This window comes from Euleptes europaea, chromosome 7, assembly GCF_029931775.1.
Source record: "Euleptes europaea isolate rEulEur1 chromosome 7, rEulEur1.hap1, whole genome shotgun sequence".
Lineage (NCBI taxonomy): Eukaryota > Metazoa > Chordata > Lepidosauria > Squamata > Sphaerodactylidae > Euleptes > Euleptes europaea.
Genome location: NC_079318.1, coordinates 46,789,769 through 46,801,901, shown reverse-complemented (window position 1 = coordinate 46,801,901; position 12,133 = coordinate 46,789,769). Strand labels below are relative to the sequence as shown.

General features: G+C 43.9%; 1 protein-coding gene across 3 annotated transcripts in view; it reads right to left on the bottom strand.

Moving 5' to 3' along the window:
- SUSD4 (sushi domain containing 4) overlaps window positions 1-12,133 on the bottom strand; it is a 102,042-nt gene that overhangs the window by 38,318 nt on the left and 51,591 nt on the right. For all 3 annotated transcript variants that reach the window (XM_056853575.1, XM_056853576.1, XM_056853578.1), the window contains exon 3: window positions 3,958-4,170. In XM_056853575.1, the coding sequence (XP_056709553.1) occupies window positions 3,958-4,170 (213 nt within the window). The remainder of the gene's footprint in view (window positions 1-3,957; window positions 4,171-12,133) is intronic.

Sequence of the window (12,133 nt, the reverse complement as noted above, 5' to 3'; positions counted from 1 at the left end):
AATTTTGCACTTGCAAATTTTAAAAAGGCTTTCATGTCTATAAAAGGATGCATATAAAGGGAAGGTGGGAACTCAGCCAGACTGTGTTCCATCCCCAAGGTCTGAAAATCCTTGCTGTGAAACTGACCAATAGGACGGGAAGGGGAATCACCCTGGCTCTGTTCGATCCCCAAAGTCTGAAAACACGCGCTGTGAAACTGACACAGAGGAAGGGGGAAATCAGCCCCGTTTGCTCCAGGAGATCTGAAAGCACTTGCTGTGAAATTTACCAGAGGAGGTGTATGAGGAGGGAAGGAAATCAGAGAATGGGTGTGGGGAGACAAAACCGAAGCAAAACTATGCACAGGACTGGCTTTCAATTTGGGATCGAGGTAGACTTTAAAATTTGTGGCAAAACAGCACCCTGAAAATGCGGGGGGAAATGCGGAGGGAGAGCGACGTGACTACTGAAGGTCCAAAAAATCATGCATAATTCCAACGAAGCCCCAAAGTAGTCTGGTGGTGATCGTGATGCAAACTACCCATGCATAAAAGGCCAAAAACAGATGAAGCAAACTGGAAAATACAACACACACACCCATGAGACAGATTTCCTAGTCTCCAAACTGACTTATGTGGACTGACACAGCATGTAAAATAATGCATGGACTTTGGACTTGCAGTTCTACAAATAGACACTGAGAACAAACTCATATGAAATATAAGATTCATATTTTCAATGAACGCTGATCTTGTTACAATGATCTGTTTCAATTACTTCATTCTCATTTTTCTCAGACGATAGCTGTAGATTGAACCATTTTAATTGTGTGGATACTGGCCAAATACTCTGTTGCTTACTGAGCTATTAGTGGCATGAAACACTGTGACTGAAATATTAGAAACCTCATTTCCAAACTTCAGTCAGTGCAGCAATATGAATATTTTCATACAAGAAATTCTGTTGAACCCTTTGACCTCCCTATCTACTGGTTTAAAACAAATACACTATAAAAATCCTAAACAAAATTAATATATTTTAAATTAACTAAAAAATCTCAAAATTATCATAATAGGATAGATCCTACCTCTGTCCTCCCACTCCACTGAGCAAAACTGGAAGCCTTCCTTCAGCCAAATGAGCCTTCCTCCAATTTAAGTGGATCTTCCTCCACAGAACAGCCACGTAAGTTGAAGGATGGCTGAGTCCACACTAATATGTATAACGTTCTCCTCCTTTCTTAATTATGCCTAGGCACACAGTTAACTGCCGCTTAGGAGTTTTTGTTATTTGTTTTAAATTATTTATTTGTTTGATTATTGTGGTCTGCTGGGTGCATAAATTAAACTATGCAACTCACAGTGAAATCTCGAGACTCAAGCCCCCCCTCCCCCCAAGCCCATGACCAGAAAGCCAATTGCCTGGAAAGGGACATTTGAAGTGAAGGAGCAGTCCCAACAGAATGCAGGGAAGGGGGTAGCAGTCTGGAGAGAAGAGGAGAGTGTGAAAAAGGTGCCTGGTAAAGTAGTTCCAGGTGGAGCTGTGCAGAGGTGGGAACGCGAGCGCCAGGTACCACCCAGACCAGTTGTTAGATGCAGCCAGGATCCCAGTTTGCCCACACTCTTTGCCAACCATGTGGTTTGCCAGCAAGGCAGCCACCCAAGTCCTGCTGCCCTTCCCTGCAAACTCTACTGCTGGAAGCCTCTGCTGCTGCCAGTTCTCACCGCTGCTCCAACTTGGGAAGCCCGCTGCTGGGGGACCTCCTTAGACCTCCGCTGCTTCAACTGGAATTAGCCAGATGATCCCCCTGTCACTGCCATGATGAAAAGCATTGAGGCCTTGTTGCTGGTCCCGCCATCATTAGAACCCTGAGGGGGGCGGGGATGCTACAACACGGCTGCTTGAAGGCTTCTGTGGCAGCTTTCCTCAGAAGGCCACTGTAACAAAGCAAGCAAAGATGGGCTTCGCTGCTGACAAGGGTTGGCTGTTGCCTGGCACATGTGTGCGCTGAGCCCCAGGAAGCACATGGTCTGGAGTGGTGGGTCTGGAGAAGTATTCTCACAACAGAGCCAGCAGCAACTGAGAGTGAGTGCCCAGCAGCTCAGGCAAATAGGGGAGGGGGAGGGTCTGAGCTCTATGGCTGCCCAGGGGAGGGTCTGAGCTCTATGGCCCATAGAAGAGGAGGTTTGACAGCCAGGGCTGGAAGGCCCCTTGCCCACCAGGCACCATGACATCAGCTGGAGCCAATAGAACAGCCTCCTTTGACTCGTCTCCCCCACCCAGCCCTGTGGTTGCAAATGCAGCCCCAGGTAAGTATGCAGCCGCAGCTTCTCTTTGCTCCAGCTTGCAGAGGAAATCGTGGGGCAGCTGTTGGTAAGAATGCATGTGGATTCTTGGCCTGCAGTCAATCCACAAAACTAATGGCTGAGCTCCATTTCTCTCCCTGCCTTTCAGCCCATCAAGGGCTTTTTATTTCTACACAGCTCAGTTGTTAAGAGAGAACTGGTGAGATGCAGAGGGGGAGACCAAAATTCTCAACATGTCATCCCTTACGTGCCACGCAAGAAAGGTGAAGGGGGCAGGGTGGTAACAGCAGTGGGGACAGCATGGGGACAGGGTGTGCACCTCACTTCTGCTGCCACAGAGGGGGGCTACTTTTCATGCCCCTGTGTGTAAGCAGCCAATGAAAAAGTTTGTCCTGGACTTCTTTGCATGATTCACCATTGCCTTGCATTATTAAATTAATTTTTGTAAAAGTAAATGTCACCATTGATAACCTGTCATTCAATTTTTAATAATCAGTATTGAAAATATCTTTGAAAAGATATTATATTGCCTTGTTTAGTAACGATGACATGAAATAATAACTCTATCCTTCCAAAGAAGCCAAGAACATCTCTGTTGCAGCTGTAACATAAGGAAGATTTGGCCATACATTATGATAACATCTGAGGTATAAGATTGGGGGGAAAACAAGTTCAGTTTCCCTTTTCCCAAATTATGAAGGACCATATGCTTAGCTTATATAATTTGGCACAAACCCAATAAAGATTCATTCCAACAGCCAACCCAATGCTATTAAAATGAATGGGGAGGCAATTCTCAAAACAAAATGTGTTTGAACATCTTCAAATGCATGTGCATGCATTCACACACATCCCCTATATGCGCTTCCACATTTTTGATTGCAAGAGCACTGCTGAACAAACATGTAGTGAAACAATAAAGACCTGTAGCTTGAGAGCACTTTGTTTACTAAATTATGAAAGTTTTTGGATACAGCTTTAGCTCAAACCAATATAAATAATTTATTCATCTAACCCTGCTTCTATTAAACATCCCAGAAAAAGAAACACATACCAGAAACATAAACTAGTTGTTTTAAGCCAATGAATATCTTTCTAATAAAAAGTTCTTCTTGGGGTTTTTGCATTTATAATCCTCAAATTAATAACGTACAACATCCCAGAAATATATAAATGGATTTAAAAGTCATAATAGCATATAACGTATTACAAATTACACTTGTCCAATAAAATAGAACACTAAAGCTCTACAAAGACATAACAGTAATTAAATAAAACGAATATTAGAGATATTTATGAGTATTTGTTGACCTGCTTCAGAATCCTTGAAAACTTTTTTCTGTGACAACCTCCTTCAAAACCACCACCCAGCATAAAAATATATCGAATTGGCAGGCAGACAATGCTCTTTAGAAGCACTCTATAACATAAGCAAGGCTTTGCAAACAGTGCCTGGGGACCAACAACTCAAAATGCAACTGGTCAAAAATCTTATATTTATTGCTAAAATTTAGCCATCTCTCTTGTTTCTGCCCATAAGATACCGTTTTATGTATCATATATATAATAATAACAACACAGCTGAGCTCAATCCTATCAATTGGAAACATACTCATGATACAAGTCTGGGGTTATTTCACAGGAAGTTTGGTATCAATAAACATGACTTACCTTCTTCTAGGCACACAGGTTTATCACTTGGCTTCCAGCTCAGAGAGCCATTAAAATGTCTCACGCAAAGTTTTTTAGGTGGACCCTTAAGCCTGTATCCTTCTTGGCAATGGAACCGGACTACTGAACTTTCGAAAAAAACACCTGCACCATGCAACTTATATCCATGTTCCGGAAATCCAGGATCAGCACAAGCGTGGAGAACATCAAAACCTACAATGAAGATATTTACAAAATTATGTTCATTCAAATGAATCAGACTAAATTAAGGCGGATGAAATATTATGTTAGTTTCTGAAAGGGGAAGAGGACACAAATAAATTTAGGGTCACCGTTTCTCTGCCAATGGGTGTACTCATGATAAGACTCCCATGAGGGCTAAAACAGATGTGATGCTGGGCATTCAATATCAAAACAACAACAAGGAATACTTTTAAACATGAAATTAATTTATATCATATCAATTGTCTGCAAGCTTCTTTGAGCACCTTTGGTGGAAAGAGTTGATTAGAAATTATTAAAATAAATGAATTAATGTCTGGAGCTTCCAAGCTTTTAAAACAGAAAAGTAACAGGTAAGTGGGACCCCAATTCAGAATGGTTCGGCACAGCAGACCGTGCCCCCAGAATCATCCCTCCAACATGAAACAGGAAGCTATTTATTCTGCTACAGCAACCTATATGCACTTTCTATGTTGCCTGTTATGTTTGATCCCACAAGGCAAGTAGCAGCTCTTCAGGGCTGTTTCAGGTCAGAAAAACTAAATTCTCTCTACCTCTGTACCATGATCTTTATACAAACACACACACACAATCTATCTTTGGGAACTCTAGAGCAACAGTTCTTACTGTTACAAACTGATGGCACCTTAGTTAGCAGACCAAAACACATTTTAGAGGATGGCAAATTCCACAAATGTGGCACCCTAGAGTAAAAATGAAAATACATAAAAATAAAACAAAATACCATGCCTAACATGCCTTAATCTGATCCCGATAGCAGATTAAAGCATATTAGGCATGGTATTTTCTTTTATTTTTATGTATTTTCATTTTTCTGATCCCGATAGCAGAGATGTGGTGGGTAATGGTGCCTCCAAAATGAGTTCTCTTAGAACACCTGATCCTAATTAACAAGGAATTTTCTAAGTAGGATCAGGTGTTCCTCATAATAAAGAGAAAAGATTGCATTATACTGCATGCTATGCTTGGTTTCTTCATGAGATTCTTCTCATTTTTGTGAGATGGCACTCTTTTGGTGAGAAAGACCCTTCGCATTTGTTTAAATGATTGCATATATTTATTACAGTGTTTTTGGATTAGAGCTTTTCCCAGATTCTGTTCTGCTTCTGAGGAAGATGACATAATTCTCCAACAAATGAATTTACTGTACACATGGGTTTTCTGTGACTTCCAAGATGAGGCTGCATGTACATTGTACATATGTGCTATATAGCAGTTGCTCTAGGTAGGACACATGGGAACAACATACAACGCATTGTATTCACTCACACTTTATTTATATCCTGCTTTTCTTCCTTGCGGGGACGCAAAACAGCTTATCACATCATTCTCCCCTCCTCCAACTACTAAAATCAGAGACAACATAAGCCAAATGGTGGTAGTATTACCTAGTGTCATTTCTCAGATTCTTCTTCCTCCAGTTGAAGTGTCCTTTTCTTTATCAGCTAAATTCTGATATTCTACAAGTATGGAAAAAGTACGTAGCTGCACTGCTTCATAAAAGGACCCAAAAGTAAATCCATGTAATATCTTTTATTACAACCATCAAAATCCATTTTCTCCACCCCCCCTTTTTTTAGAACATCCAGCCTAAGAAAGAGCCCCAGAGATCTCAGAACCTGGCACTGTGTGTTGCATTATGTTCGTTGGTCACAACTGAAAATACTGCATGGTGTTTGGGTTTCGGATTTTGCTCTGCAGATACCTTTTCTAAAGTACAAAGCAAGTAGCTTTCATTCTGTTTCCCATTATTCTCTGCAGACCAATCTAGACAGCTTTGCCATACAACAATAGCATAGTTTGAATGATACATAGAAAAAAGATCAAAGCAGTGTATTGGCGGGGAGCGTGAAAGTGTATCCTCCTTCCCTTCTGATTTCTTGGTTATAATCTCCCTTTTGGTTGATGATGGAGCCAAGGAATATACACATATTATACACAGAAAATAGAAACATAGATCTGGAAGGTACTTCAAGGGTCATCTGGTCCAACCTCCAGAACTCAGGAAATTCACAACTATTTCCCCCCCACTCCCCCAATAACCCCTGCTCTATGCTCAGAGGAAGGCAAAAAACCTTCCAGGATCCTTGGCCAATCTGGCCTGGAGGAAAATTCCTTCCTGATCCCAAAGTGGTGATCAGCATTTCCCTGGGCATGTAAGAAAGAGCCAAGAGCCGAGAACTGACTCATCCCTTCCTGGCCTCCCTCTCATGATATGCCTAAATTCATAAAATCAGAATTACTGTCAGATGGCCATCTAGCCTCTGCTTCAAAACCTCCAAAGAAGGAGAGCCTACCACCTCCTGAAGTATCCCGTGACACTGCGAAACTACTCTTAACTGTCAGGAGGTTCTTCCTAATGTTTAGCCAAAAACTCTTTTGATTTAATTTCAACCTGTTGCTTCTGGTCCAACCTTCTGGAGGAACAGAAAACAACTCTGCTCCATCCTCTATATGACAGCCCTTCAAATACTTGAAGATGACTATCATATCACGTCTCAGCTGTCTCCTCTCCAGGCTAAACATATGCAGCTCCTTCAATCTTTCCTTGTAGAACTTTGTCTCCAGACCCCTCACCATCTTCATTGCCCTCCTTTGGACACATTCCAGCTTGTCATCATCCTTGTCAACATCCTTCTTAAACTGCAGCGCTCAAAATGGAACACAATACTCCAAGTGAGGTCTAATCCAGAACAAAGTGATGCAGCCCAAAATCACATTTGCCTTTTTAGCTACTGCATCACACTGTTGACTCATGTTCAGTGTATCTCCCCCATCCTATAATGACGCATTTGATTTTTCCTACCTAAATGCAGTACTTTACAATTATCTCTGTTGAAATTCATATTGTTTGATTTTTCAGCCTGTCAAGATCATCCTGATGGTGAGCCACTTCCCTTTCAAAATCAAAACATTTAAGTCAGAATTTGATAGCTTTATTTTCCAGGCTTACCTCCTACTGGCATTAATTGCCCCCTGCTGTGCCAGTTGTAAAGCTGTTTGTTCAGCATATATTTGGCTTGAAGCCTATTCAGAATATATTTGTTTTGAAGTTTTGATTAAGAGTCCTGATCCTGATTCTGTCTTCTACTGTATTTGCTACCCCTTCTACTGTATTTGCTACCCCTCCCAATCTAGTATTATCTGCAAATTTAATGAGAAGCCCCTCTACTCCTTCATCCAAGTCATTTATAAAGATGTTGAACAACACAGGGCCTAGGACAGATCCCTGAGGCACTCCACTTGTCACTCCTCTCCAAGAGGATGAGGAACCATTAACAAGCACTCTTTGGGTGTGATCTGTCAACCAGTTACAAATCCACCTAACAGTAATAGGATCCAAACCACATTTTATTTGTCCCACTTCTGAAGCCTGACGAGATATTCACAGGCAATATATGCATGCAAGAAAGACAATTAGAGGGGAAAGTTTCATCTGAGTCAGACCAAGAATGTAAAGATTCAGTACAAAGCTTCACCTTACCCTTGCATCCATGAAACTGATTATCCAAAGACAATCTCTGAATTAATACGACAGATGTAATCAAGCTCATTTCAACATAGTTTACATAGCAGCTTCACAAGAAAAGAAAAAAACTTAATCAAAACTTCAAAACAAATATATTCTGAATAGGCTTCAAGCCAAATATATGCTGAACAAACAGCTTTACAACTGGCACAGCAGGGGGCAATTAATGCCAGTAGGAGGTAAGCCTGGAAAATAAAGCTATCAAATTCTGACTTAAATGTTTTGATTTTGAAAGGGAAGTGGCTCACCATTTCCTGCACAATAAGCATCAAATGCTTCCAATTGGGACACACTGAAAATCTCTTTAAAAAGACGTAATTCACATTGTTACAGCACTTAAGAACATTTTTCTCAGCAAACCTCTATATTTCCAGTTGCATCCTGAGTATTAAAAGTGGGGTGTTAGTTTTAGGGATGCCAGCCTTCAGGTGGGGTGTGGGTCTCCTGGAATTACAGCTCATCTCCAGATGACAGATCAGCTCCCCTGGAGAAAACGGACGCTTTGGAGGGTAGACTCTATAGCATTGTACCGACCTGAGGTCCCTGTCCTCCCCAGGATTCACTCCCAAATCTCCAGAAATTTCCTAACCTGGAGCTGGCAGCCCTTCACCCACCCCATCCCTAGTAGGGTTGCCAACTTCCAGGCAGGGGCTGGAGATCTCCTGGAATTACAACTGATCTCCAGACTACATAAATCACTTATTTATTGTAAACATTTATCCCATTTCTCGTGGAGAAAATGGCCACTTTGCAAGGTGTACTACATGGAACTACCAAGACCCCTCCCCTTAGGGTTGTCAAGTGCCAGGTGGGGGTGAGCAAACCCCCGCCAATCCACCTGGCTGCTCACTGACCAGCTGAGGGTCGGAGGGAAACACATGCACGCACGCCTGCCCGCGGCGCCACATCACTTCCGGTTTACACTTCCGGTTTACAAACTAGGAGTTTGAGTGGTAAAAGGCCCCTTGCGATGCGGCACTTCTGGGTGTAAATGTATCACAAGGGACCTTTTACCACTCAAACTGGGAGTTTGAGTGGTAAAGGCCCCTTGTGATGCGGCATTCAGGGTGTAAACCGGAAGTGACGCGATCACTTTGGCGTGGCAACGCACTTGATCTAGCCTCACCTCTGCCCCAAAAACCTTCCGCCGGAGGAGAGGGGGGACCTGGCAAGCCTACCTCCCCTCCCTAAACCCCACTCTCCAAGGCACCACCCTCAAATCTCTAGGTATTTCCAAACCTGGAGATGGCATCCCCATCCCCCCTGTGCCAGTTACAGTCTTTAGACAGCCTCCTCAAGCTGCTCTTCTTAGGGACTGCTCATATGGACACACAAGAAAGAGCAAGAGTCCAGTAGCACCTTAAAAACTAACACAATTTCTGGCAGCGTATGAGCTGTTGTGAGCCAAAACTCACTTCTTCAGTTACAGCTAGAATGTGATTCCATCTATTCTTAAGTAGAGACGAGTGATGTCAGACTTAAGTCCATTTAATCTTTGTTACAGGGACTGGCCTGTTTGTCCAATGCAGAGGGTGGAAGGGCATTGCTGGCATGTGATGGCATAAATCACATTAGAAGATGAACAGGAGTATAAACCTGAGATAGTATGGCTGACGTTGCTGGGCCCAGTGATGGTGTTTATGGGATCTATATGAGAGCAAAGTTGGCACCTTGGTTTGTTGCAAGCCTTAGTACCGGAGTCCATATGGACACAATGAGATCATAGCCCTCTGGAACGGCCTGTAAGAATAGGTGCAGAGAGCATCTTCACTAGCTACACTTAGGAAGGCATGTAAGGCTGTCTTGTTCCAGAGAACTTTTGCTGGAGGGTATATTGTTTCAGGGAGGTAAAGCAGCATGATATAGCCTGATCTTGTCAGATCTCCAAAGTTAAGCAGGGTCAGTACTTGGAAGGGAGACCATCAAGTAAGGCTCTGCAAAGGAAGGCAATAGTAAGCCACCTCTATTTCTCACTTGCCTTGAAAGCCCCTTGCTAGGGTCACCATCAGTTGGCTGCAACTTGATGACAATCTTTGAATCCTTTGTCATCCAAAGGCCCAATTGCCTCTATGGCAGTTTTCTGGCCTAGATATATTTAAAGAAATGCTTATTGTTTGTCTACTTTTAGCAATCTGATCCTTGAATTCTCTCTGCATGCCTAACTATTAACTCACACTCCTTTTGCCAGACTCTATGAACCCCTCAGTTCACTTAATTGGGGCAGATCTTCTACTTTTAAAATTAAGCATTTTGTAAAGTTCACCCTTTTGAAATCCACTTTTACTGTTTTGGGCTTTAGATATCTTTCCATTTACATGAACACTGAACTTATTAGCAACATCATCTATATCTTGCACCAGGACTTGAACTCCACTCAGAACCAAATTCAATATCCATCTCTATCAACCCTTGCTTCCCCCTGGGCCCTTTTGTCTCCACACATGGCCCTTTTTTCCTTCTTCCTCTCACTTCCAGGCTTTACTATGCTTCTGCAAATATCACCTTGAGCTGTGTGACCGTGGTCTTGGTTAGGGTTAGGGTCACACAGCCCGGATAACCTACAAGAACCAATGAACTCTGACCGTGAAAGCCTTCGACAATAGCACCTTGAGCATTTACACTACTGTCCCCCCTTTGGACTGAGTCATCCCAAACCAGAGGCTGCTCAGCTCCCGTATGCTTTCCCCCTCGGATTAGTTTAAAAGTTGCTCTGCTACTTTTTTATATTAAATGCTAGCAGCCTAGCTCCCCTTTGGTTCAAGTGAAGCTTGTCTCCTTTGTACAGGTCCACCTTGCCCCAGAAAGTTCTCCAGTGCCTCAACCCTACCACTTTCTCATCCATATGTTGCTGCATTGTTCACCACCTTGAGTCCAAGGACATAAGGTGTGATAGAAACATTTTAAATAGATGAAACAAATAGATGAAACAAAATCTGAACCTATTTATCTTGATGACATTATTCCATAGTGTTCCTGAATTTGGATGGTCTGGAAAGTGAGAGGGATCTATTGGGAGCTGGTGGGTAACCAGCATTTCCTTGTGGCAAGAGGCTGACCTAGGTGTCCTTCTGTTCCCTCCCAAGACAAGGGTTCCACAATTCCAAGTAGTAAGCAGGTTTTTAGAGGGTTTATGCTACATCTATTCCCAATGAACAAAGAAACTAATTATAACAGAAATCCTCAAACCGAACTCAAAAACAGTCATTGTGGCATTATCAGCCTCTCTCTGCCTGCAATCCAAAGAGGCCTAATCGTTGCAGTCACTAAAATTTATGACCAGGCACCTGAAATCCACTTGCTTATTCTGTGGTTTTCTATCTTTATGTTGCATAACATAAAATAAACCCTTAGCTTATTACCACATGCAGGCGAACTACACATGGGGGAAGGTCATCTACAAGACAGAGAGATGGGAATCAAGATTCCAGATATGTCGTGACCCAGGCTAGTGGTCGCCTTGTCGGAGCCAGGATTTCTTGTGGCCACTCGTGGTTGTGGAGTTTCCTCGGCCTCGGACCACTCAGCCGGGGAATCCGAACTCTCTTTCCCGTCTGAGTCCGCCAGGATTGTGGGCTCTGTGCCACTAGCCCGTCCCAGCTATATCCTCCTCGGCCTCCACCCCACAACCCTTTTGAGCATGCCGCTGTCCCTGGCTCCGCCCTCCCAAGCCCATAAGGCCCTTGGGACCACCTCACTTCCGGTCTCCCCTGGTGGCGAGGCTGTCTCCGCGCCCCCGCCCGGCTCTCGCCCTGCCGCTCCTCAGCTGGCCTTTGGGCGCGGCTCCTGGCGCCCAGCCCCGCAGTGGACTGTTGCATGCCGGGGGTCTATTGGGCTCAGTGCCCCGCGGCTCCCCGGGCCCTCGTCAGGATCCCCCGTCGGATCGCCCGCCTGTAGAGGGGAGAGGAGGATTCCCTGCGGAGGAGGCGTGCCAACCTGGTTCCCGGGGCCTAAGGCCACCGGGTTTCTCCGCCGCCGCCCCCTGCCTGGCCGCCCCCCCATTCGGCCTTGCTCCCAGCCAGACCCAGCCTCCCGTCCCTGCTGGCGGGTCGACACGGCCGCCTCCCGGTTCTCCCGGGCGCCAGTGAGTGGTGGGGCCGGGGACGAGTCTGCGACGCCCGGGGAGGGGCCGGTCGCAGGACAGATATATCAGTAGAACCAGTTCTCTAGATATACACAATATACAGGTAAATATCTGAAACATTATATTATAAAAACGCAATTGATTTGTCTCCATTTGAACCCATATACATTCCAAAGTTGTTGACTATAAATGTAGTATTAGCTTTTGTAGACTAGAATCCTCTTCATCAGATGCATGACCACATTACATACTGTATTCATTTTGTATACCACACTAACATTTTATGCATACAGCAGATTACACAGGTTGAACAAAGGCAATCT